Source organism: Gallinula chloropus, assembly GCF_964237585.1.
Source record: "Gallinula chloropus genome assembly, chromosome: 24".
NCBI lineage: Eukaryota > Metazoa > Chordata > Aves > Gruiformes > Rallidae > Gallinula > Gallinula chloropus.
The window spans coordinates 105,684-132,160 of record NC_140109.1 but is presented as its reverse complement, the minus strand read 5'-3'; the positions used below and the strand labels follow the sequence as shown (position 1 = coordinate 132,160).

The following is a 26,477-nucleotide window of genomic DNA, read 5'->3' as shown; positions in this document are numbered from 1 at the left end:
ATTCTTAAAGGTAAATCATTATGACTTGTGTAGAGGAGAATCCATGTGCTAATTGTTCCCATCTGCTTCTCTTCCAGATTGAAGCAAGTGAATTCTGATTTAACTCAACTTTGTTAGAGGGCTTTTTTTAAAAAAAAGTTGATCTACAGTGCATCAGAGCAAGTTACTGCTTTACTTTTGAGTGACTTACAGGTGCTTGCCTGCATTGCAATAAAGGACTCATATATTGAGCAAGACTTATTTATCTCTTCGTTTTGGAGAGTCTAATAAACTGTTATTACAGTTTCTGTACTGACTTTCAAAGTTTTGAAGTCTAAAAAGACATCTTTAAAAATAAAAAAAAAAAACCATGAGCACGGCCAGAACAGAGAACCCTGTTATAATGGGTCTATCCAGTCAGAACGGGCAGCTGAGGGGCCCGGTAAAACCCAGCGGGGGCCCAGGAGGTGGAGGCACACAGACTCAGCAACAGATGAACCAGCTGAAAAATGCCAACACAATCAACAACGGCACTCAACAGCAAGCACAGAGCATGACCACCGCTATTAAGTAAGTGTTCTCATCGGCCGCCGCTGTAGTTGCCTTTGAAAGTCACGGTTGTGAGTTCTCCTCGTTGGGAAAGTTTCTCTCCTGTTGTTTCATGGGCACTGGTGGGTAGAAATGCCCTGGGATGCGCAGTACGGACAGCAAGTGGGGTTTCCCTGTGTGAGCTTCTCTCCCACTGCAAAACTGGTGGCTTATTGGTTGCGTGCATCAGATTTGACGCTTTGCTTAGTGGCTTGTGAGAGGTGCCTGCTCAGCAGCAGCATCATCCTGCTCTGCCCTTGTGAGGCTCCATCTGGAGTCCTGTGTCCAGGTCTGGGGCCCGCAATACGAGAAAGGTGTAGAAGTGTCGGAGAGGGTTCAGAGGAGCCATGAAGTTGATCAGAGGGCTGGAGCACCTCCCCTATGTTGAGAGGCTGAGGGAGCTGGGCTTGTTCAGGCTGGAGAAGAGAAGGCTGCGGGGGGATCTCATTGCAACCTTCCAGTACCTGAAGGGAGCAGAGGAACAGGAGGGGGAATCAGCTTGTTAAAAGGGTAGATAATGGCAAGGGGGGTAGGGTGAAGCTGAAGGAGGGGAGGTTTAAATTAAATATTTGGGGGAAGATTTTTCCAGAGAGAGTGGTGAGGTGCTGGAACATGGTACCCAGAGAGGGGGTGGGTGCCCCATCCCTGGGGGTGTTCAGGGCCATGTCGGATGGGGCCCTGGGCAACCTTGTGTAGCTCCAGGCCTGGAGGTTGGTGGCCCTGCCAGTGGCAGGGGGGTTGGAAGGGACCACAAGGATCACAGAGCTCCAATCCAGACCAGTCTGTGATTCTAGGGATATGGTTTAGCATAGGATGGGAATGGTTGGACTCTGTGATCTTCAAAGGTCTCTTCCAACCTTGTGATTCTATGATGCTGTTAACTTGTTGCGAGCAGTCTGAGAGAGAAGTTGGGGAGTGGGAAGGAACTGAACCGAAATTTAAGACCGAGGAGGAAATGCCACCTGGTCTCAGTCCAGTTGGGTACACTGTTGGGTTGGTTGGTGGTGTTCTTTCTCGTGGTGAGAAACTCTTTAAAGTTGGGTGCCTTCTGTCGTTGGTCTGGAACAGTGGTGCCTGCCCCCCTCAGTATGACGCTCCGGCTTTAATTTGTCAAAGCCCGAGCTGAGTTAACACGGTATCGTTGCAGTGCTCTCCTACTATCAAACTGGTTTTGGAAGCGTGTTAATAAAATGTGAGGTTAGAAAATCTGAAAAATGTGGGAGTCTGGGATGGTACGGTAATGTGTTCCCTTTGTTTCCTCTGGTTCCTCCTACCCCCCAACAACACTCGCTTTGATCTTGTTACTCCCTGTCGAGAGAGTGCCTAACGGAATACTCGGGATTGTAAAGTTTGCTGAACTACTTTCCTGTCATTATTTTTCTTAATTGAGTTACTCTAACAAAGCCGGTGATTCAGAACTCATCAGATTGTGGTCGTGACTTCCTGGGATCAGGGAAGAGGACGACTGGCTCCCCTCTGCACAGGGGCTTTCAAGAGGAGACGAGTGTCTGAATCGCACTGAGAGCGGAAGGCAACATTTGATCAACAAGTGGAGTGTGTGCTTGCTTCATTTTCTTCCCAAAAGTGTTTTTTGTCTTCTCTCCTTACTCACAAGAATGGATGTTCCCTGGGCAAGAGGCTTTTTAAAGTATTTTTTTTCCTTTTAAGTGATGAAATATCCTTGTGTGGATTTATTATAGCCAGTTTCTGTCAGATGACTAAGTTGGCGTTCACTTGTAAGTCTGTGTTTCACTGGATTGATTCTTTGCCCTAAAAATGGGACTTGAATCATGACTGGATAAAGATTTCACGAATTCTCCCTGCGCTTGGCAGGCTGCTGATTTTCTCTGCTTACAGTTTCCTGCCTGTTGCATCCTGCTTAGCTCAGAGAAGACTCGAGCTTGTATGTGTAGGTGCTCTTATCTTCCAGAAGGTCAAAACATTACGTGTTCATCACTGTATCTAAGGAAAGAAAAATGCAAAGTAAAATTGTTAAACATTCTTCCCCCCTCCTTTTTTTTTAAATTAAAATTTCTTTTTTGTTCTATTTTTGCTGTAGACCTGGTGATGACTGGAAGAAGACTTTAAAACTCCCTCCAAAGGATTTGAGAATCAAAACTTCGGTAAGGGTGGTTGAATTGGAGGAATAAATATTTAACTGGAAAATGAGGGAGAAGCTGCAGTGGCAAAATACTTGTCCTAAGCAGCGATTCAAAAGATGTCCAACTCTCACTATTTTAAATGAAGGATTTGTTCTGCGGCTGCTCAGGAGAGATGCTTCTCTTGAAAAGCTGAAAAACTGAGTTAAACGTGGATTTCTTGCTTTGATAGCATTACAGCATGGGACTGATTGTTAGCATCTCATGTAAGGTGGATGGAAAGGTGTCGGGGTGGGTTCCCAGCACTGTTACTTGGCAATGAGAAGGTTAAAAGTTTCCTTCTCTGCTCTGTGGTACGGCACAGATCGGGAGCTCCTGTGGGGTAATGCAGTGCTCTGTGTGGCCTTCCTGCACAGGCAGATCTACAGCTGCCCCTGTTTCACCTGATCTTATGGATGTGCTTAGTTTTTTTGTTTGGTTTTTTTTTTCTATTTTGTTTAATTATTCAGGACGTGACCTCCACAAAAGGAAACGAGTTTGAAGATTACTGTTTGAAACGGGAGTTGCTGATGGGAATTTTTGAAATGGGCTGGGAAAAACCATCTCCTATTCAGGTTGGTTATGAACAAGGCTGCTTCTGAGTAGTGCTTGATTATTATAAGTCTGAAATCCTTGCGTCTAAATGTTGGATGCTTGTGTTGTGGTTTGGGAGAATGAGGACTCTGAGCAGTAGAACTTGGTGACCCTTTGGGGAGGGCGAGAATTTCTTGCAGCCAGCTAAATTCCTAAGTCATGCAAGGGGTGACTTAAAGATGGGACTAGCTTTGGAGAAGCAAACTTGGGTTTCCTGTTGGTCCAGAGGCATTATCGCCCTAATCCTCTGTTCAGTAACGTCCTTCACATAAGTAATGCCAGTGAGAACAGGGCTGGTTTGTAACTTGGAAAACCGAGTTACCGTAGGCCTTGTGCCTTTAGTTGTTACAAAGAGAGCTGTGACCTTCGGCTTTATCACACAGCCTTGGCTTATTTATTGCATAAGCATCTGGAAGGAGTGGAATGGAGATAGTGGGAGAGGGGTTGATACATTAGCAGGCTTGCTCTTGAAGCTTGTTCTGTTATGAACTGTCGATGTGTCAACTTCAGGGATTTGGGGAGGCCGAACTCTCTCTTAATTGTGATTTGGAGGATTTATTAGTGATGCAGTTCTGCTTTATTTCCTTGAGGCAAGAGAAAGCTGTGGCCTTTAGGGAATTTCTCTGCTGTAAAACTAGATTCCAATCGTGCTATCTATCCAAAGGGTTCTTTAGATACTGATGTAAAAGGGCGGCAGAGCCCAAAAAGTAAAACTTGGGGCCTGAGTTTTAAAGTTTCAAAAGGAAAGCCCGCTGGTTTTCCTTTTGAAACCTCAGGAGCGCACGGGTTTGAATCGCATGGGCTGTGTGATGTCTCTTTGCCTTTTTCCCCGCTTTTTCACTTTTTCTCCAAGGTGTCAGTACAGGTTTACCATTCCTGTGGTACGTGATTGCCGGTTCTCTTGCAACCAAGCAAGATACAGGCTTTTAAGTGGGATATATGGAGTAGAGCTTTTTACTGATAGGCGTAACTCCCTTGTGTTGCAAGTCTGCCATGTCTGTGGGATGGTCTGTTCGTAAAATGCTTGGATTCCACATGATACTCTTTAGGAAGGACAGTTTAAAGCCTCTTCAGCTGGTGTGGCTTAACAATTGCTCATGCGCTGTCTGTCGTTGCATTTCAGGAGGAGAGCATCCCCATTGCTTTATCTGGTAGGGATATCTTGGCTAGAGCGAAAAATGGAACAGGCAAGAGTGGAGCCTACCTCATTCCTTTACTTGAACGGCTAGACTTAAAGAAGGACAATATACAAGGTCAGTGGGGATGGATCTCGTGTAACAGCAGCTGGGTGGTGGTATCGGCTGCTACGTAGCAAACCTGAATCTCCAACCGGTCGGTGGGATTGAGCGGCGTAGGTTATCTGCTTGTGCTTTCGAAGAGAGAGAATGTGGAGAGGTGGAACTTTACGAGTCCCACCACTGCTTCCAAAAGTTTGAAATGGAAAGTGTCTTCCGGACTTTGCCAAAGTGGATTTGGAGCAGCGAGCAAGCGTGGTGACTGAGGGAATATCACGGGGTGGAGAATGCTCACAGGGCATTTGCCTTGTCAGAAGTAGTTCAGGGTACCCTAAGTGGACCTCCAAACCATAGAAGCGTAGCATTCATAGAGTCTGTCTCCTCTGAGGCTTAGTATTTCAGATAACCCCCTGTTACTAGTAACTGACGCTGATGCTTTTGACTTCCAGCAATGGTGATCGTTCCCACCCGTGAACTAGCCCTGCAGGTCAGTCAGATCTGCATCCAAGTCAGCAAACACATGGGAGGTGCCAAAGTGATGGCCACGACAGGAGGAACCAATTTGCGAGACGACATAATGAGGCTTGATGATACAGGTCTGAGCACTTCTCCTACGAGGTGTTTACGCTGTGGTAGTAGAATGTCTGCTTGTTGTTTGTCTGTAGCAGAACAGGCTGCTCTACATCTCTCTTGGCTGCTTGTGTGCTGTGATTTGTCTCAAACTGTTTGTATGACACATGGACGTGAATGCTGGAAACACCATTTTGGTTGCCTTAACCATGGTGATTCAATGATTTGATTGGGTTTTTTTCTCTCCTCTGCTCTTCTAACCTTGCAGTGCACGTGGTGATAGCTACCCCTGGGAGAATTCTTGATCTCATCAAGAAGGGAGTAGCGAAAGTCGAGCACGTCCAGATGATAGTATTGGATGAGGCAAGTTACTCATGGTTGAAAGTTTTGGGATGTTATTACCAAGTTAAAGCGATGATGTGTTTTGTTGAGGCTCCTCGTTATGCACAGCAACAATTCAAGCTTTACCTAAAGGCATGAGAAGTGTACAGGTCACCTATTTCTCAGTATTTTTGAGGTGTTTTGACAGGAGTATCTTCCTGCACGTGTGTCTCGTAAGAAAGCAACCTCAGAAGGTTTGCCTCTCCTGTCATCCTTGCCGTTTCTGAATATTCCTGAATAACTGTCTATTCTGAAACAAAGAAATGGGTTTAATTTGGATTTGGCTCATAACAAACGAGCTGTGCTTACAGCATAACTTTGTGTAAAGCCGATTGATGAACATCCAGTAGAGCACAGGCTTCTGAGTGAGCTGTTGAGAAAGCAGTTCTGTGAAAGCTTTTGGATAACTCGATAGGAACCCTGATAACCCTTTTCCATTTAAAGTCCACTTATTTTTCCTGAACTTGATTCTGTTTAATAGAAGTGCTGAAAACCAGGAGAAGATAAACCTCCTTTTGCTGATGAGCCTTGTCTCCAGCAGCTAAATTACACATAGGGGCCTTATGTCATAAGGACAGGGAGAGAATGCTCCTGGTGTTTTGTTTTGGGGTTTGCTTTGGTCCTGTGTCCCCATCTACCCCACGCTGCGGTGCTGCCAGCAGACTGCAATCTTGCACTGTTGATTTAGCTTGCTCTTTATCACTTGTGTCGTTGCAGGCAGATAAGTTGCTGTCTCAAGATTTTGTCCAAATAATGGAAGACATTATTCTCACGCTACCTAAAAACAGACAGATTTTGCTCTACTCGGCCACTTTTCCTTTGAGTGTACAAAAGTTCATGGTGAGTGCACACACCTTCAGCCACGTCTCATGGTGGTGACGTTGCACGTGGCATGTAGCCGTTAGCGCTTGTGTTATTAACACGTCCAGATTTCACTGGTTTAATCTCAGTTGTCTTAAATCTAGGAGAGGAGCTTGAAAGTAATTTCCCCCTGCAGTAGCATTAGTGGTAAAGCTAGGTATGGCAGCTCTTAACCTGTGAGTTAAGAGCTTTTTATGTTAGCTGCGTGCCATCTGTGCTGCTCTGCCTCCAGAGAGTGTTCCTGTCCAGCCTGCTTGGTCATTTTGGATTTACAAGTGTCCCTTTGCAAAAGTTACCTGCCCTGTCTGCTCTGCACATAGTCTTAAGTGCGAGTGGCTAGATATCGCAGACCGCGTTAGGTGGGAAGCGATCTTCAGAGGCTGTCTGGGCCCACCCACTGCAGTGATCAGGGACATCTTCACTAGATCAGTTTGCTCAGAGCCCCATCCAAGCCAAGTGTCTCCAGGGATGGGGCTTCTGCCACCTCTCAGAGCAACCTGTGCCTGTGATCTGCCACCCTTGTACTGAAGAACTTTTTCCTGAACCCCCCCCTAAATCTCCCCTTTTCCAGATTAAAACCATCACACCTTGTCCTGTTGCTCTGTGCCCTCATGAGTGGTATCTTGTGGCAAGCACCATAGGCCGTTTCAAAGCTGAAAATACCTTCTCCTTGGTTCTTCCCTCTGAGGGCCAGAGGGTAGATCACTTGTGTTGTGTGATGAGAAGGATCTAGGGGGACCTTTCAGGCACTGGAAGGCCACTATGAGGTCCCCCTAGATCCTTCTCCAGGCTGAACAAGCCCAATTCTCTCTGCCTATCTTCACAGTAGAGGCGCTGCAGCCCTTTGATCGTTTTTAAGGCCTCCTCCAGATGCATCCTTGCTGTGGAAGAAGCTAAATGTGCCTTACCTTGTGTTGCATGTAGATACTCCTGCTTCATCCTTATCTTTATTTTTCAGAATTCCCATTTGCAGAAACCCTACGAGATTAACCTGATGGAGGAGCTGACCTTGAAGGGAGTTACCCAGTACTATGCCTACGTAACCGAGCGTCAGAAAGTACACTGCCTCAATACGCTGTTTTCCAGGGTAAGCGGGACAGCTGGGTCAAGAACATTCCCCTTTTGGGACCAAGAATAAGACTGGGGGTGACAGGAACAGTTTGGTGCTGCTTTTTTCTTGTTGCGATATGCTGTTTAGCTAAAGCTAAAAGATCTGCTGCTTGTCCCACACCTTCTGTTATAGAACTTTGTAGAAAATACTATCATGTGTTAAGTTACCAGCAGTGCACCCGCTTTGCTTGTGTTCCAGAGGGTATTTAGACTTTTGGATCATTCCTTGGTTAAAATGCTGCATTTACTGAGTATTCTACTTCCTATGTTCAGCTCCAGATTAACCAGTCGATCATTTTCTGCAACTCTTCTCAACGGGTTGAATTGCTAGCCAAAAAGATCTCCCAGCTGGGCTATTCCTGCTTCTATATCCATGCTAAAATGAGGCAGGTGAGTATGAAGTCTACGATGGTTTGTTTGTGTAGTGGAATTAAGGCTCATGCTTGCTTTTAAACTGGCGTGTTCTTTGAAAACTGGAACACATATTGTTTTGCTGTCAGTTTGGTTTTAGACACGTATCTGCCCCCACCCTCTTTCGGACTGCGTGGCATAGCTGGTCAGTTGATATTTTAAAGAGTATTTTAGGTCAGGTTAGTTAGCATGGTGTAGGGACTGACTGTGGCCTGAAAACAGAGTCCTTAATGTTCTCCCAGTGTGGGGACCCACGTTAGACCGCCCAGCGTAACTGATGGAAAAGGAGCACAATTTAAAACCAATAGAAACCCCAGTGCTCTGCCCCTCAAGTCATTCTAGGAAGTCAGGGAGGAAGCTTTCACCCCACTTCTCTGTGAAAGCCATGACTGAAGTGCAGCGACTCGAGTGCATGCAGCCCTGGCGCAGATGGAAAAGTGTTCCTTCAGGTTTGCTGGTGCGGAGGCACCTGTGAACTGTCAGTTTGGTCACACGCCTCGTACTCCCTAACACCCTTCTTTCTAGCACATGCGCTAAAAGCTGTCAGGAGGTTGAAGTGATGCATGTAAAACAGCAGTGCTGCGGGGTTTTTTCATTTTTATTTGATTTATTGCATGTAAGCTAGAATACATTCACAAACCAAAGCTTTAGTGGAGCCCTAGCTTGCTCTTTGTGGAACTGCAGGTTTGCTGGGCCACATGCAGACCGGTAATTAAGCGAGAAGTGGTGTCAGTACTAAGAATGGAGAGATGTGTAGATGGGTTCCTTGAAATGCCGGCATTTGGTCAGTCAGGAGATGATCTCTGGGGCAAAGCATGGGTACGTTTATGCCAAAGCCTTCAGCTTGTTCCTGACATTAACTTCGCTCCGTAGCAGCGACATCCCTTAACCGGTGTGTTGCCCAAAGCAGCGTGTTCGTGGGAGGAGAGTCTTCCCAGGCATTTGGCTCATCCCACCCCTAACAGAGAAGCAGTGATGAAGAATACTCTGTACTACAAAACAAAGATGCTGCCCACTTTTGATTTTAAGGGAATGAGTGTAACAGACATACTGGCAGCTTCCTTTGACTCTGCTGCTCAGTGACGATGAGGGGGAGGGATTCCCGTGGCTCAAGTTCAGCATTCACAACCCCAGTATCCCCGAGAGTCGCAACTGATGGGTTTCATGTTTATTTGTTTGCTTGTTTTGCTGCTGTTTATATACATACGTTGGGTTTCTTTTTCCCAGGAGCACCGCAATCGTGTGTTCCACGATTTCCGAAACGGCTTATGCCGCAATCTTGTTTGCACTGGTAAGAGTTCCTAAATGTTTTTCTAAATGTTGTGACAGTGGTTTAGCCATTAGCCCAGGTATAACAGGTTGCGTTGGTGAGGCGCCTTTGTCAGGCTTGTGAGTTGAGTGCCTGTGTTGTCTTAACAAAAATGGCCGGAATAAAACCGGTCCAGCTAGCAAGACGTCACCCAGATCTCAAATCTGTGGTGGCGTGCAAACATGTGTGAGGAGATGCTTGTGTTTCACAAATACGAGTCTTCAGGTGGGGATGGGGCGCGGGGAAACTTGATGCTAATGACTCTTTCAGCCTAGGTGTGTGTTTATCATTTGTGTATTGCTCATGTTTATAATGGATAATGAGCACAAAGCATCTGGAATAAGAGAGTTGTATTTAAATTCTTTGATAGTAGGGAAGTAGCACGAGCCGATGCTAACAAATGTTAATCCTTCTGCTGTTAAGTGCTGTGAGCATTTGATCTCATTGAAATTAACTTTCTTCGTGACCTGCCTTGTCTTTCAGATCTGTTTACCCGAGGTATTGATATCCAAGCTGTGAATGTGGTGATAAACTTTGATTTCCCAAAGCTGGCAGAGACTTATCTCCATCGTATTGGCAGATCAGGTCAGTGGAAAAATACCTTTTAGGTAGAATTTCCCTGGTGATTGCGATGCTTCCGTGGTGTCTTACACCTAGTTTTATTCCACCCTGTGCTCTGAGGTGTGTTTTAACGTCTGGACATCATTGAAATAACCCCTGAAGAAAGGCAGTCAGCAAAGGAACTCAGTGTGCTTGAGCTGTGTAGTTTGGGCTTAAGAACTCCCTTACTGGGGAAGGGCTGGGTGTGTGTGGGGCAGTGGTGACAGGCTTTTCCACTTCGTTTTGGTAACGAACGAGGAGGTTCAATCAATGTGTTATGAACCTCCTGAATTTTCTTAACTCTAGCAGTACGAAGCCTAATGAAAGTTGTAGAGACTTGTGTTGTAGTGCCTAGATCTGCTTTTGTCATCAGAGAGCAGTATTAATAACTCACTAATCTGCTCTTTTTTTCCTCCAGTTACTCAGTTTGATCTGTTTTTTGCTTCTCTTTTTCACACCCCCCCTCTCCCCCCCAAGGTCGCTTTGGCCATCTTGGCCTGGCCATCAATTTGATCACCTATGATGATCGATTCAACCTGAAAAGTATTGAGGAGCAGTTGGGAACTGAAATTAAACCCATACCAAGCAACATTGACAAGAGCCTGTACGTGGCAGAATACCACAGCGAACCCGTAGAAGATGAGAAACAGTAAAAATGTGTGTACGTAAATGCCTTCCTGACTAGAGAAACTTTGTCAGATGAGGGACGAGGGGAACTGATGGTGCTGAAGAGAAGTGAGGGCTTGAAATAGACTGTTGGTGCAAGGGATTGCGTGTATAGGCTGAAGCTGGGAGGGGAGGATGAGGGTTGTTTTAGTTGAAACGCCACCCGTACGGTAAGGGGACTGAAAATGAGGGGGAAAGGGGGAGTAGGAATGGTGTTTGGAGAGGCTGGGGTGGCTACTAGTAGCCTAAGGAATTCTTTCCTTTATTGCTAACTAAAACAAGAAATGGGGGTGAGAGGAAAGGCGAGGAAAGAAAAGGTGTAGCTTGGTGTAGACTGCAACACCTGGAGCAGAGCCGAAGTGCCTTGTTGGTTAGGAGGAACGGGTTCAAGCTCATCTTCAGCATCCCTTGCATGGAATTCTTTCCGAGTAGGTGGCGAAGCTGTAATTCATCCCTGCTGCCGCTCGAGGTCATCTGCATAGTGTTGAAAGAAAGGGAGGTTGCAGCATCGGAAATTCCTCATTCTGAGGCTTGTCTGAGGGGAAAACCACAGAGTCCAGTCCTCTTAGGAGAGAGAAGACTCATCCCATGTTGCAGTCCGGCGAAATAGCTCCAGGATGATGTTAGATCTGGTTTTAGCCGAGTGCTGCTACGTAGTGGGTGCAATTAATTACTTAAGGTTCTGATTTTGCATACAATGGATTTAACTGTGGGTCTTGTGGTTGTCTCTTTGTTTTCTGTTTGTTTGCTTTGGGCTGTTTTTAGGCTTTGATTACACATGCCAGAAGGTGAAGCCCTTTGATCCGGATCTGTGACACATCGTTTCTTTGGGGATACCCTTCTCTTTGTGGGTTTTTCTTCGTCTTTTCATTTCGGAACTATGAAGACTAAAGAGCTCGGCCTGGGTTTTTGTTTTTTTTTTCCTTTTTAAAATTTGGCAGCAAGGAAGAAAGAAGATTAAAAGGAGGAGTGTCTCTTTGTTTTTCCACTCGTTTGCACTGTGTGCTGATTGAACATTAGTTGCACTAACTGCTGGTTTTAAATTTTTTGGGGTTTTTTTTTTTGTTTGTTTGTTTGTTTTTTTTTGTTTGTTTTCTTCTTTGGGTGGGAGGGGGCAGCAAGGGAAGAAGAGAAACCCTGAAAAGAGAAGAATCTTGATGAACACGAGCTTTGTCTGCGATTTCAAATTCTTCGACTGTCAACTGAGTGCATTTCAACTTCTCCCTGGTTACTCATCTGTTTTTTAAGCTAAAGAGCTTGTTACTTATTCGTGCAAAGTGCCTTATGCTATGAGACCATTCAGAATATCACCTTTCCGACACAGCCCAAGGAATCAACAGCCGTTTTTGGTTTCAGGTCAAAGTTCCCCTCTCTTCCCCTTCTCCTCCTCTCCCAAGTACTCAAGCCCAGGGCTGGGAGGTGAAATGTATTGATAATACTACTACTTTTTTTTTTTTCCTTCTTCAACTGTTTATTTTTGTTTTGTTTTAGTTTTTTTTTTTTGAATTGGAGGAGTTGATATGCATCTGCAGTTCACTCACACTGTAAATACCTGTATTTAAAATGAAACCAACTTTAAAATCTGGGCTGATTAGGTGCAGCATCATAGCTCCAGAAGGAAAGAGTAGCCTGTCATCCTTTGCGGGAGCCATAAGAAAAGCCCTATGCTCTAGCAGAACACTAAAAGACTGGTTTCCATAAGAGTCTCCATTAGTAGTTACAGCACTTGATAACGTAGACTTGTTTCAGAGCCATGGCCCTCTTTCCTCTGGTGCGGTGTGTCCCATAGAAAATCAGATGTGTATATTGTACAAACTTTGTAAATACAAATTTTTTTTTCTGGGGTTTTTTTTTTTTGTTTTGTTTTGGTTTTTTGGGGTTTTTTTGCCCCTTTGGGTTCATATATATCACTTTTTTTTTTTTTTTTTTTTGTGATGAGGATTGCTGGGGTTAAAGGGATTAGACTGATTATGGGAGCAGCTAAAGATGAGAGGGGCTCAGTTTTCTGCAACACTAAAATCAATGAGAAGTGCTCTGACCTCCCCACGAAGAACAGGACTCGACAAGCGTCCCTTGTCGGACTGGGTTTGCTCCAGTGCCAGCAACGCTGTCCTGTACCACTCGTACGGAAGAGATCCCGCTCACGGGGCTGCCAGGCCTCCAAAGCTGTAGCGCGACCGGTTGGGAGACGCTCTTCGATATATTTTTTTGGGGGTTTCCCTCCCCTGCTCCTCTCCCCTTCAGAAACTTGAGGAACTTGCCGAGCTCTGAAGGGGGCTGTGACCCGTGTTCCACCACGGCGTGAGGGAAACGTTCAGTGGGGTGTCAGTGTTGCCTTGGGACCATCCGCGCAGTAAGGGCGCAGGATTCGGGTCGGAGAGGAACCACAGGAAACCCAATTTACGTGCATAAACTGACAGTTCCAGAGCTTTGTGGGATCCGTGTGCGCTTCCTGCGGCGTTTCTGCTCAGAGCGTGGCCTCTCTTACGGACTTGGGAGCAGGTAAGGGCAAACCCCTCCGCTGGAACGTCCGACGCTGCGGAAAGCTGCCGGACTCTCCTCCTGTTCACGGCACGGATTTGGCCGCCTGTCATTTTTTGCATTGTACATTGCTTTCTTGGTCAAGTAGTGTTGCTTTAAATTGTGCCCCTCCCAACATGCTTGAGGTTTGGCCTGATCTACAGGCAAAAGGAGTGAGACAAATCAAAAACAGTACTCTTTCTTTTGGGGTTTTTTGTTTTTTGTTTTTTGGAGGTTTTTTTTGGGGGGGGTGGTTAAATTCCATTTCAGCCTGTTCACCCACCACCAGTCAGGAGGCACCTGGACAAACAATCCCTTTCGCTCAGCTGTTTCATCGCTGTGCTCACACCACGCTTGGCTTAACCTTTTGAGGCGGAAGTGAATCGTCTTAATTTTTCCCCTGTTTGACCCCTTTATATATATATATATACATATATATTTTTTTTTTATTATTAAAAAAAAAAAATCGAGGAAGACCATTTGGAACTACAGAGGTGGATTTAGCTGCCGGTTTCCTCAAGGATCAGAAATAGAAGCCAGGTGCCTCCTGAAAACAACCTTATGAGACAGCGAGGTTTCTGTCTGGGATTTTATTCTTTCGTCACTTTGGGTGGGTTTTTTTGGTTTGGTTTGGTGGTTTGTTTTTTTTTTTGTTTGTTTGTTTTCCTCCTTTGTTTTGTTTTTGTCAGTGGTGACTCCGTAATTGTAGCAAATGCTGCACTAAGAGTACAAACTCAAGAGCTTGGTCACAGACACTCTGTGAGCCGCAGGGCTTACATCTGACTGGCAGGTACTAAATGTAAACAGTTTTCAGGTGTGGGGGGGGTTGGTTGGGGTTTTTTTTGGGGGGGGGGGAGGGGTGACTGGGAGTTTCCTGGGTGATAACTTTGACCAAAAGTAAAATCTTGCTCTTGTACTGCAGCCAGCTTAATGATTTTCCAGAGACAGAAAGAGGGATCGTTTTAGGGTGTCAAAGATGTAAATAAGTGGGGTGTCTTCGTGTGGGGTGCGTGTGGTGGTGATGAGCCTCACACCTGTGCACTCCGCTCAGATGCGCGGTAGCTTAAGTCTGGCATCGCGTGTTGACGGTCCCTCTGGAAGCACAGAAGTCTTGAAAGTATTACTTTAAACTCGGCCTCTAAGTGAGGATTGGCACTTAACCTAAACTATTGGGGAGGGTGGGGTGGCACCGGTTTTAGGTGGCTTCTCGTTGCGTGGGAAGTGGTCTGTTTTTCGGTGCTGGGAGGCTACTTTAACAGGTGCGATCTTGCAAATGGAAAGATGCTCCAAAGGACTAGGGTAAATCCTAGTTTTGTTTTTTTGTTCTTGTCAGGGTTTTTGTTTGTGTGTCTTTTTTTTTTTTTTGAGGGGGTTGTTCCTTTTTTTTTTTTCTTTTTAACTTTGTTTCGGGTGGTTTTTGTTTTGTTTGGGTTGTGGGTTTTTTCATCCTCCCCCCTCCCCCTATCTCTCAGCCAGGAGCAAGGAGCATGTATAAAATCTCACCTTCCCCAAGATTCCTCCAAAGCTCCTGGTTTGTGTTAGGTATTTTGTTGCTGATCACGTCCCAGCCTTGGTCGGAGCCTTCAGTGATGAGCCCTGGGTCAAAATAATTCCTCCGACAAAGGTGGCGTGAAGGAAAAACCAGAAAACCCAGTGTCTTTCACACTTCTTTTTTTTTTTTCAATATTTAACCCCTTGGAAGTCTAAAAGCATCTCTGTGAATCCGATAAACTGTGTTTTTCACGGCTGGGAAGAAGGTCAATGTGTGTCTTCAGCCAGCTTCCTCCAGAGAAACCCCTATGTAGGCCCATCTCCGGCTGCGCGCCGCAGAGTGCGCTGTGGTTGCTGGAGGGCTTTTTCCTAAAGGGGATGTGGGGGGTGGGTTTGGTCTCAAATTTTACCGTGTTTCAATTTACAGAATGAGATGGGAGCATCTTTCCTTTGCCCTCTGTGAGTTTGGTGGGGTTCATTTTGGATTTGGTTGGGTTTTTTTTTTCTCCGTGGGTAAGAACAGGGAAAAAGCTCAACATGAATTCATGTTGTGTTATGTGTTTGGTATCAAATCATCTCATTCTGATCTTTTTGTTCTTTATTTTTACTCGGGATGGGGGAGGGTGTCTGCTCCAAGGATTTAAAAACGCTTTCACGTGCTCGAAATTGTTAAATGGGTTTTATTTTCCCCCTCTTCAAACGGGACGTGAACCCGAGCAGATGGCTGTTCCGCCTCGGTTCCTGTTCCTTCAGGCTTAGGGAGATGCTGTGCCACGTCTCCCGAGCCGCCGTCACAGCGGTTTATGTTCCGGTGCTGGACTCGGGAACACCGCCGGGGCCGAGCAGCCTTTGCTTGCTGTGAACGGAGCCAGTTCCATTCCCAGGAGCTCCGGCGGCGTGGCTGCCGCAGTGAAACTTGGGTCGCAGTAGTTAACGTGCAGGGAGTTTCTCCAATTCGTCGCCGATTCCCACTCCTGTCTTTTCCCTGCGTCGCCACTTTGGTTTTCTCCTCAGTACGCTGGGCGCTCTGGACCGAAGAGCACACGTCCTGTCTTCAGAACGATGATCGGCCGGGTTCTCCTTGGTTTGCCGTCGCTGTGCTCTGATGTTCCTGTGGTGGAAGCGTTGTTAAATTCTGCTGTAGACAAATTCAGGGAGGGTAAGGGAGGGTGGGGTGGACGGGAGGTGGGGAGGGATGGGTTTATTAAGATACAGGCTTGCTGTATTTTAACCAGTAATTACCGGGGAAGGGGTGTCAGGAGAAGAAAAATAGTCACTGTTCCCTTTATTTGAAAGAAACTGGAACTTCTTATTTCAAGAAAAAGCAATTCTTTGCAATCCGGGCAGGGTTGCTGGAACCCACCCGTTGCCTAAGTCACAAAGTTTGTTATTCTTACTGTTAACCAGCAAACAACACGGGCTAGTCCTTGGAAAATAAAGCGTTTAGGGGAATGGGGGGGGTGGGGTGGGGAATAAAAACAATAAACCGCAAGGAAATAATTGGCTTTCTGTTAAATGGGGAATTGGCAAACTCCAGGGGAGCTCCACTTCCATTGAGAAATGTTTCTCTGGCTGTATGCGTGTTGCGGCACTGACTGGGGAGGAGCTTTGCCAGCTCCTGGTGCCAACATTATAGAGGAATGGTAAAATCCTGATTTTGTTGATTGAAACTCAATAAAAGCTCCCTGGAATCCAGCTTTCTCTCGGGTTTTTTCGTTGTAAGCCTGCTACCCTGTGTCTTTCCAGGAGGAGCCACCTCTGCCCTCTTGAGATGATGCGGCGGTGCCAGCGGGGAGCTGCTTTGGGGCATAGTGCTGGGCTCGAGGGGTGAGGGTAAAGGGGATGCGGCTGCCCCGGTGGAATCTGCCCCAGGCCTGTTGGGCAGAGAGTCGCAGAACCTTGGCTGGGCAGGACCGCTTAGGTCATCAAGTCCAAGTGTGGTAGAGTGCTGCGGCTCACTCAGCACCACATCTGCCCTGTCTCTGGGGGGCCAGAGAGCCCAGCACCTCCCCCCCAGACAACATCTCCCTGGGGCGGTTTATTCCCTGATCCCGGCCCGCAGCCTCTGCTCCGAGTGCGGCTTCGCCCCGCACGCCGTGAGCGAGCACCGTGCGCATCACCCTCGCGGGGGTCTCGGCGGCGCCCTCGGCCCTGCTCCCCGCCCGGGCGGGCGCCCCGAGACGCGTCCCTGCGCCCGGGGCCGCCCAGCGCGAGGCGGGCTCCGGCTCGCGGCCGCACTGCCGCTCCTCCGCCGCGGGAGGTGCGTGACGCCCGCTGCTGACGTAACTCCCCACTCTCGGCTGCGCCCCCTGGCGGCCGCGGCCCGTTACGCGATCTCTGCCTCGTGACCCGGCAGGGCGGTCACGTGAGGAGCGGAGGGGGCTGGCAGCCAACATGGCGGCGTACCTGCAGTGGCGCCGCTTCGTCTTCTTCGACAGGGAGACGGTGAAGGAGTCGCCGGGGCCGGACGGGAGCGGGGGGAAGCCCTTCGCCTTACCGCCGGGCATCGCCGTCTGCGACTCGGGGCGCGGGAACCTCGTGTTCGGGGATATCCTGCGTGGGGCCGGGCTCGGCGGGGCTGGGCTGGGAGGCGGCGGCCAGGGGGAGCCGGGGCTCGGGGGGAGCCGGGGCTCGGGGCTCGGGGGGAGCCGAGGATGGCCGTGGCCCGGGTTCGGCGGAGACGGGAGCCGGAGCTCGGTGGGAGCCGGGGGTCGGTGGGAGCCGGGGCTCGGCAGTGCCGGGAGCCGGGCCTGAGCCGCAGGCGAGGCCCCCAGCAGTGCTTCATCCCCTGCTCCAGGCTTCCTGCGCTCGGCCGTTCTCTGCCCGTTCAGGAGAAACGCTGCTGGATGTTTGGGCGCCGCTGTGCAGAAGCGGGATTACTGACGAGCATCAAGGATTCTGCTGGGACTGGAGGCGGTGGGGGGCCTTCGGGGGGGCTGTATGTGGGTTTTTTTTTGCTTTTTCCCCTTGGTGTGTGTGTGCCTTAACTGGGATCTACATATGGAAGGTCAAATTTGGTTCCTGCCCCGCTCCCTTCAGCTCAGCAGCTTCCAAGCTTATAAGCTCCGGGTGACGCACCTGTACCAGCTGAAGCAGCACAGCATCCTGGTTTCTGTCGGTGAGGACGAGGAGGGTATTAACCCCTTGGTAAGTCTGACGGCGGAGAGGAGAAACGTGCGCACAGGGCCGATCTTCCTTACCACAGGCAGCGTGCTCACCCTGGCTGTTGTCTAGCAACCCAATTCATTACCTGGGATGCAACAACCTGGGGACGGGGAGGGAGTGCTTTTGTTCATGCTCAGGCTGGGGGGTCCCCGTAAATCAAGTGCACCCTGAGCCGTCTCTTTCCGTGCATTTATACCTAAACGCCATGAGGTAATAGTCTCCCAGTGTGCACTTTACATTTCCCTTCCTCAAGCGCTGCGCCTGCATGGAGGAGGGCTCTTCACCTGGATCGTACTAAGGGTGCTGTTACGTTTGACGCTGGGTCCCGGTCTCCTCCTTATACCTCGTGTTTTGCTGCTGTTGGATCGTTGCTGCTTGTAGGTTAAAGTCTGGAACCTGGAGAAACGAGACGGCGGCAATCCTCTCTGCACACGAATCTTTCCAGCCATACCGGGTAACAAGCCCACGGTTGTATCCTGCCTGACTGTCCATGAGAACCTTAACTTCATGGCTATCGGTAAGCAAACCCCAGCTGGAACAGCTGAGGAAAAACATTGCAGTCCTTGCTCAGGGTGTAAGGTGGGGGAAGAGAGGGGTGGGAGGATGTGTTGATGCACGCTTCCTTGAGGCGAGACCCTGCGGTGATGCTATTACCTAATTATCTTGCCGTTAATTAGGTTGTCGCCAGCTGGAGCCGCCCTGGCTTAACGCTGGAGAATATTTTGGCTGTGCTGTGTCAGAAGGAGTTCTTGCCTGTCCCCTTTGCCAGGTTTTGCTGACGGGAGTGTCGTGCTCACAAAAGGAGACATCACTCGAGACCGGCACAGTAAGACCCAGATTCTCCGTGAGGGCAGTTACCCTGTTACCGGCCTGGCGTTCCGGCAGTCGGGCAAAACAACGCACCTCTTTGTGGTGACCACAGAGAACATCCAGGTGGGAGAGCTGAGAACAAGAGACCCTTGGCTTGCAAAACCCTTCGGCTTCCAGAATCCAGCTCTCAAACCTTGTGTTTCCCTCCTAGTGTTACACGCTGTCGGTGAAGGACTATCCTCACCTGGAGCTGGACACTCACGGCTGCGGATTGCGCTGCTCGTCTCTCAGCGACCCCTCCCAGGATCTCCAGTTCATCGTGGCAGGAAACGAATGCGTGTACCTTTATCAACCAGATGAACGTGGCCCCTGCTTCGCCTTCGAGGGACAAAAGCTGATCGTTCACTGGTATCGGGGCTACCTCATCATCGTCTCCAAGGATCGAAAGACTTCTCCAAAGTAGGGCTCCTGGGAACAGATGAAGTGTTTTCAATCTTGCAGCTTCCCCCTTTCCTTCTTTTCCCTCATCTTTGTGAAGCTTTGCTCCTGGGGGGTCAACTGTGACTTTGTCAGAGGTTGTGTGGGGGCAGTTAGGCCCTGGCTGGAGGGCAGATGTCCACCGAAGTCACTCTGTCACTCTCCTTCTCAGCTGGACGGTGTGGAAAGACGGGGATGGGGGTTTGGGTCAGTTCCTCATGAGATATTCTTCCTAGCTGGTGGGGGAGATATTCCACACACCCTTCCCCTGCTGCACTGTGGGGTCCCACCCACAGCAGACAGTCCTCCATGAACTTCTCCAATGTGAGTCCTTTCCCACAGGGCTTCAGCTCTTCCCCAGCTGCCCCAGCGTAGGTCATTGCTGTGGGGTGCAGTCTCTCAGGCCCAGACTGCTCCAGCCTGGTCCCTCACAGGCTCACAAGCCCCCCCCCCCCCCCCCCCCCAGCAAACCTGCTCTGGCATGGGGCCTCTCCATGGGCTGCAGGTGGGGTCTCTGTTCCCTGTCTTCTTCCATGGGCTGTGGGGGGACAACCCGCTCCACCAAGGTCTTCTCCATGGTCTTTCTCTCCAGCGCGTCTCTCATGCCCCTTCTTCCCTGCCCTTGGTGCTTGCAGAGGCTCTCACACCGCCTCACTCCCTTCTCTGGGGGCACAAAGCAGCCGCTCATGGGGTTTTTCCTCTCCCAAACGTGATTCCCAGAGGCACTGTGACCGTCACTGATGGGTTCGGCCTCGGTCAGCAGTGGGTCCAGCCTTGAGCTGGCTGGTGTTTGCTCTGTGGGGCCTGGGGGAAGCTTCTCACTGCTTCTTGCAGAAGCCACCCCTGCAGCCTCCCACTTTCTCCACCAAAACTCCAAACAGGGTAAGACTCATCCCGACCCGCCCATCGATTAACTTCTGGTGTGAGGGTAGCGCGGTTAAGCACACCGAACGAACAGTGGGTTTGTTTTTCCCCAGCCCCAGGAATTCCTCGGTCCAACACACAGGCGGAATTCGTGTGTGAATACTGGGCGTTCAGCCCATCAGGCCTGCTTAAGCACTGAAATCCAACCCTTCCCCCTCCCTGGCCCCTGTTTGTCTTGTTCTGCAAGCATCCCTAGCTTGTGTTGGGTAGTAAGAATCCCAAGTTGTGCTCTTGTTTTATTAAAACTTTCTCCCACTTTCCAGGTCAGAATTTGCTGGGAACGAGGCACAGAATTCTGACAAACAAGTCCTGAATATCTACGACCTGTGCAATAAGTTCATCGCGTACAGCTCGATCTTTGATGATGTTGTGGACGTCTTGGCGGAGTGGGGCTCTCTGTACGTCCTGACCCGAGACGGGAAGATTCACGTACTGCAGGAGAAGGATACACAAACCAAACTGGAGGCACGTAAACCTGGTTCTGTGTTAATCTCTGCTGGGATCATACTGGCTCTGCAGCTTGAGAAGCCGGAGTGAGCCACACGGTAGCGTAAATTCCACGTGTGTCACCGTAGAGAACCACCAGATTGTTTTCCAGGCATGTTTGAACTTGTTTGGTGGGAAGGTCTTTCCCTCATCCTGCTCTTACCGGGTTATTTCACAGATGCTGTTCCGAAAGAACTTGTTTGAAATGGCCATTAACCTGGCCAAGAGCCACCACCTGGACAGCGACGGTTTGTCCGAGATCTTTCGGCAGTATGGTGATCACCTCTACAACAAGGGCAACCATGACGGAGCCATCCAGCAGTATATCCGGTAAGCTGTGACGGTGTAGGGAAGCTGGGAGCTATGGAGGGCTCAGTTTTGGGGATAAAACCAAACCAAACTGCCCCTGTCCCCCAAAAGACCCCGTGTGGCCTGAGGTGAAAGCTCTACAGTTGGAGGGAAACGTGGTGCTGGGATTAAAAGGCTCAGAAAAAGATGTTTGAAAATTGCTCCTTAGGATAAATTTCTCCTCTTTGGGGTGGCTTTCTTGGGGCGCCTTTGAGCGTTTAAAGTTGAGTTGCATGACTGGAAACAAAAAAAGAAACCCCATACCTTTCATTCCCTTTTTTTGTGGGCTTCCCAATTAGTGGTGATCCTTTAAAAGGAGGAGTAACTCTTCTTACACTGCTGCCTTTGTAGAGGGCCACTTCCCACCAGACTTCGGTGCCCCTAACTTGTCCTTACGCCACATTAACTTATCGTTAACGTAGTTGATTCCTTCATCCTGTTGTGACCCTCCTGGGTACACGACTCTCTTCCCCTCCCAGGACTATAGGGAAGCTGGAACCATCTTATGTTATCCGGAAATTCCTGGATGCTCAGCGTATCCACAACCTCACTGCTTACCTGCAGACGCTCCACCTCCAGTCGCTGGCCAATGCCGACCACACTACGCTTCTCCTGAACTGCTACACCAAACTCAAGGACAGCTCCAAGCTGGAGGAGTTCATTAAGGTACCGTGGAGGGGGAAGGAGAAACGATTCTAGGTCGTTACGTCCACCATAATAATTAAAAAGGGAGAGCGGCAACACTGTACATCGCCCACTGTGGCAGTGTTGAGGGAGAGAGAGGAGTGGGTTTGCCCCTTGATACCCCCATCTTTGCTCCTTTGTTGCTGAGCTCTCCTGGTTGCATTCCTGGCTTTTGGAGCCCGGGGTGGTGCCGGCTTTTGCTATGGTGACCTGTAGGTTGACGTGAGGCTGTTCAACTGCTTCCTTTCCATACTAAGCTGTCTCTGCTATGGCTTTCCTCCTCTATGCATGACGGGATGAGGGGAACGTTGCTGAGGGACCCATCTTTCTGCCTTCGCTCTCCCTAGACAAGTGAGAGTGAGGTCCGCTTTGATGTGGAAACGGCCATCAAGGTGCTTCGTCAGGCTGGTTACTACTCCCATGCCGTGTACCTGGCAGAGAAGCACGCCCACCACGAGTGGTACCTCAAGATCCAGCTGGAGGACATCAAGGTGAGGAGGTGTACTGCTCCCCGTTGACATACTGGGAGGAATGCCGCTTCCCTAGCCGCCTCGTTAGCGAGAATTACCATCTCACCGCCCTCTTGCTGGCAGGGCTGCTGAGGCAGCAGTATCCCTGTTCTGCTTTCAGCTCATGGTGTAGACGAGGGGGTGGAAATCGAAGAGGCTTATCCTTTCTGTTTTATGCTGCCTCGTCGAGGGAAGGGAGGGGAGTTAGGGAGACATCGCTCTACGTCACACTCCTTCCCCCCCCTCCCCAGGCCATGGCCTGTCCTCCTCCCTGAGGAGGAGTACATGCAGGTGTAGGTGATAATTCGGAGGCCAGTGCAGCACGGTTGATTTTGCTGGCTGCCTCCACAGAACTACCAAGAGGCTTTGCGCTACATCGGGAAGCTGCCCTTCGATCAGGCAGAGAGTAACATGAAGCGCTACGGTAAAACCCTCATGCACCACGTCCCCAACGAGACCACGGAATTGCTGAAGGTCCTCTGCACTGATTACCGGCCACTGGGAGACAGCGAGGGCTCCGGGGTGCCGGAAGGGAAGAAGGTAGGGATCACTCAACCGAGGGATCTTCCGAGGAGTCACTTTGGCGCGAGCAAGTGCTCCTGTGCACCTTACAGTGCAGAATGAGAAGCCCCCCCCGCCCCAAGTCCTGGTGTACCAGTATTTGCAGAGATAAGAGCCCGCTTATCAGCGTGGCGTGGCGTGGCATACGCTCACCTCTCCGGCACTGGGAACGAGACACAGCGGTGCGGCTGAGAGTGATGCGGGCGCTTGACGTTGGCTGTGTGTGTCACAGGCGAATTCGGAGGAGTTCATCCCAGTCTTCGCCAACAACTCCCGGGAACTGAAGGCTTTCCTGGAGCACATGACCGAGGTGCAGGCTGACTCCCCGCAGGGCGTCTATGACACCCTACTGGAACTTCGCCTCCAGAACTGGGCGCATGAAAGGGATGAGCAGGTTTGAGCTCCTCCAGCGTTGCGTTTGGAGGGGGGAAAGGGGGGCACCTTGATATCGCTGAATCCTATTTCCAACCTGTTGACCTTTCCAGACGGGTGTTGAGGCGATACATTAATGTTGGACTGCACAAAGGGGCCTGTAAACAGGGGAAGCGGGCTGCTAGCTGGAAGAACACGGCTTTTAGTGAGGCTTGTTTTCCACGAATCTCATTTAAAGACTGATTCCATACAATGGAAGCTGTGTGAGCTGGTGGCTCTTCCACAAAAGTAGCTCTATTTGCTTGCCTAGGTCTCGGAGGAGGCCGGCTTGTTTGGGTGACAGAAGTCATAGCATCCTGCATGTAGCAAAAACCATCCTCTGCTCTGAAATTGCTGCAAGCTGTTGGCTGGGTCTCAGTGGAAAAAGGTTCTCCCTGTGTGTGTTCTGCTCTCCCTGACCTCTTCCCCCCCCCCCTTTTTCCTTCTCCGTAGGTCAAGGAGAAGCTGCACAATGAAGCCCTCACCCTCCTGAAGAGCGGAAGGTTCAAAACAGTCTTTGATAAGGCCTTAGTCTTATGTCAGATGCACAATTTCAAGGATGGCGTCCTCTACCTCTACGAGCAGGGCAAGCTGTGAGTGTTGCTCTTGCCTGTAGAGTCCTGCCCCTTCGAACCACCGCAGGGTTTTTCGTGCCAGTAACCTCCCTGTCTCATGATCATAGAATCATGGGATGTGTTGGGTGGGAAGGCCTTTTAGTCCCAGACGCTGTAGTGAGCACTAGATCAGGTTGCTCAGAGCCCCATGGAGCCCGACCTTGAATGTCTCCAGGGATGAGGCCTCCACCACCTCTCTGGGCACCCTGTGCCAGTGACCCACCACCCTCGCACTGAAGAACTTTTTCCCAATACCCCCCTAAATCTCCCCTTTTCCAGTTTAAAACCATCACCCCTTGTTCTGTTGCTCTGTGCCCTCATGAATGGTATCTCGAGGTGGGCATTGTAGGCTGTTGCTCAGCTGAAAATACCTTCTCCTTGGTTACGCGGAGGGTGGATGATGGACCTGCCTCAGCTTCTGGTGTTGGGATTGCTCAGCTGAGTAAAACCCCGAGGTCCCTGCGCTAACTCAGAAGGGGAGGGGTGGATTTTTCACAGCTGCCGAGTTTCTTTCTCCCGTAGTTTCCAACAGATCATGCACTACCACATGCAAAACGAGCAGTACAAGAAGGTGATCGAGGTGTGCGAGCTGTATGGAGACCAAGAAGCTTGTCTCTGGGAACAGGCTCTTGGCTATTTTGCCCGGAAGGAGGAGGACTGCAAAGAGTATATCGCTGCGGTGCTGAAACACATCGAGAACAAGAACCTTATGCCTCCACTGCTTGGTAAGAATGGCACATGGTGCCCAGAGGAACCCCAAATCCAAACTAGTTTGCAGCACTCAACTGTAGGTTAGAAATTTGGGGTGGGTATCGAGGAAGCCTGAGCCCACCATTCGAAGCGACAGCTGCAACGCCCAAGGTAGGAAAAGAGATCCAAGAGATCCACAGTGTCGGTTGCGGTATCGAGGTGCCTGTATGTGATTTCGAGGCAAAGGGGGGCATTGGAAATCACAGGATCCCCAGGTTGGAAAAGAGCTTTGAGATCATCGAGTCAAACTGCTCGTGTCCTGTGCTAAACCCTATCCCTAAGCACTTCATCTCCCCGCCTGTTAAACACACCCAGGGGTGAGGACTCAGCCCCCGCCCTGGGCAGCCTGTGCCAGGCCCTGACAGCTCTTTCAGGGAAGAACTTTTCCCCTCACATCTGACCTAACTCTGCCCTGGCACAGCTTGAGGCCATTTCCCCTTGTCCCATCTCCTGGCTCCTGGCTGAAGAGACCAGCGCCCACCTCTCTGCACCCTCCTGCCAAGTCAGTGTGGGTGGTGATAAGGTCTCCCCTCAGCCTCCTCTTCTCCAGGCTCAACACCCCCAGCTCCCTCAGCTGCTCCTCAGAGGATTTGCCCTCCAGCCCCTTCCCCAGCCTGGTTGCCCTTCTCTGCACTCGCTCCAGGACCTCCATGTCCTTCTTATGGTGAGGAGCCCAGAACTGGACCCAGCACTCGAGCTGCTGCCTCACCAATGCTGAGTACAGGGGTATAGTCACCTCCCCAGACCTACTGGCCACGCTGTGTCTGACACAAGCCAGGATGCCATTGGCTTTCTTGTCTACCCGGGCACACTGCTGACTCATGGTCAGTCTGAGGTCACCCACCACCCCCAGGTCCTTCTGCACCACTCTGCCCCCAGCCTGTAGTGCTGCTTAGGATTGTTCTGTCCCAAGTAAGGACTCTGCCCTTGGCCTCGATGAACCTCACCCTGTTGGTGAAACGTGACGATGCGATCGATTGGACCCTTGCTTTGCCCCTTTGGGGCTGAGCTCATCTGAGCATGGACCGGAGTGACCCGGACGGGTAGGACTTGGGTAGCAGCGTGTTTTGTCTGCCTGCGTTCTAACGCCTCAGTTGTTCTCAGTTGTGCAGACGCTGGCGCATAACTCCACGGCCACCCTGTCCGTGATTAAGGATTACCTCGTCAACAAGCTGCAGAAGCAGAGCCGCCAGATAGAGCAGGACGAGCAGAGAATCCAGAAGTACCGAGAAGAAACCACACGGATCCGTCGGGAGATTGAAGAGCTGAAGGCGAGGTGTGTGTGTGTGTGGCCTGTGTGCAGTCCTGCCTGGTTTTGGGCTAAAGCTGTTGGGGGGCAGGTTGAATATTCAGGGAAAAAAATAATGCTCTGTTTCCCTTGCTTGCTGAAGTCCCAAGATCTTTCAGAAGACCAAGTGCAGCATTTGCACCAGCGCCCTGGAGCTGCCTTCAGTCCACTTCCTCTGCGGCCATTCCTTCCACCAGCACTGCTTCGAAAGCTACTCGGAGAGCGATTCGGAGTGCCCCACGTGCATGCCGGAGAACCGCAAAGTGATGGACATGATCCGAGCCCAGGAGCAGAAGAGGGATCTGCACGACCAGTTCCAGCATCAGGTAGGGTCACGTCGCCTGTCTCACTGAGCATTTTGGGTTGGGGTGTGGATCCCCAGAAGGGTTGATGGCATTTTGTGACTGAGGTTGTGTGGACTGGGAAGTAAGGAGGCATTAGGCGGTTCCCCACCCCTTCCTCTGTGGGATGACCGTGTTTCATGTAGCACCAAAAGAGTCCTCTGTGCTCTCCGGAGGTGGAGGACGAAATTCCTCTCAGTGGATCGAGACCCATCGGCTGGTCCCTGCGTTGCAAGGTGGGGGGGGAAGGCAGTGTGAATCGAAACAGGGGCAGGACCCGAGGTGCCGCCTCAGCCCTTGGTGTCACGTTAATCCTGTGTGGAAATGAGCCGTCCACCACTGGCTTCGTTGCCTTCTCCATGAGAGGAGGAGGAGGGCTGGAGGCTTTTGCTTGACCCTGCTCCCTTTGTGTCCCCACAGCTCAAGTGTTCCAACGACGGCTTCTCGGTGGTGGCCGATTACTTCGGCCGCGGAGTCTTCAACAAGCTCACCCTCATCACGGACCTGCCCCCGGGGAAGGCGCCGGCCTCCATCGAGGCCGGCTTGCACCGGGAGCTGCTCATCCACACCAAGCGCAGCACCTGAGCCCGGCCCGGCCGCCGCGGTTGTACGGGGGTCCGGGGCTCCGCAATAAACCGGACCAGCTTTGGCAGCGC

General features: G+C 50.2%; 2 protein-coding genes across 4 annotated transcripts; both read left to right on the top strand.

Moving 5' to 3' along the window:
- The first annotated feature begins 83 nt into the window (after positions 1-83).
- On the top strand, positions 84-11,485 carry DDX6 (DEAD-box helicase 6). 3 transcript variants are annotated; one of them, XR_014617845.1, is made up of 13 exons: positions 84-549; positions 2,627-2,690; positions 3,176-3,280; positions 4,423-4,552; positions 4,984-5,130; positions 5,373-5,471; positions 6,207-6,325; positions 7,305-7,433; positions 7,730-7,846; positions 9,095-9,158; positions 9,660-9,761; positions 10,254-10,511; positions 11,208-11,485. XR_014617845.1 is itself a non-coding variant. In XM_084275081.1 (13 exons), exons 1-12 carry the CDS (start codon positions 350-352, stop codon positions 10,427-10,429), a joined length of 1,452 nt encoding a protein of 483 aa, XP_084131207.1. In that variant the 5' UTR covers positions 84-349; the 3' UTR covers positions 10,430-10,433; positions 11,208-11,485. The 3 variants fall into 3 exon arrangements, 2 of the variants coding, with proteins under 2 accessions (XP_084131207.1, XP_084131206.1); XM_084275081.1 differs by having other exon boundaries at positions 10,254-10,433; XM_084275080.1 differs by having other exon boundaries at positions 10,254-10,437.
- A 5,908-nt stretch (positions 11,486-17,393) lies between these two features.
- VPS11 (VPS11 core subunit of CORVET and HOPS complexes) lies at positions 17,394-26,454 on the top strand (the record flags this gene model as incomplete). The annotated part of the gene is made up of 15 exons (XM_084274907.1): positions 17,394-17,600; positions 18,000-18,135; positions 18,388-18,551; positions 18,640-18,887; positions 20,093-20,294; positions 20,494-20,645; positions 21,143-21,329; positions 21,695-21,838; positions 22,208-22,396; positions 22,650-22,811; positions 23,282-23,421; positions 23,965-24,167; positions 25,297-25,468; positions 25,584-25,806; positions 26,242-26,454. 15 exons carry the CDS (start codon positions 17,394-17,396, stop codon positions 26,404-26,406), a joined length of 2,694 nt encoding a protein of 897 aa, XP_084131033.1. The 3' UTR covers positions 26,407-26,454.
- Between the last annotated feature and the right edge of the window lie 23 nt (positions 26,455-26,477).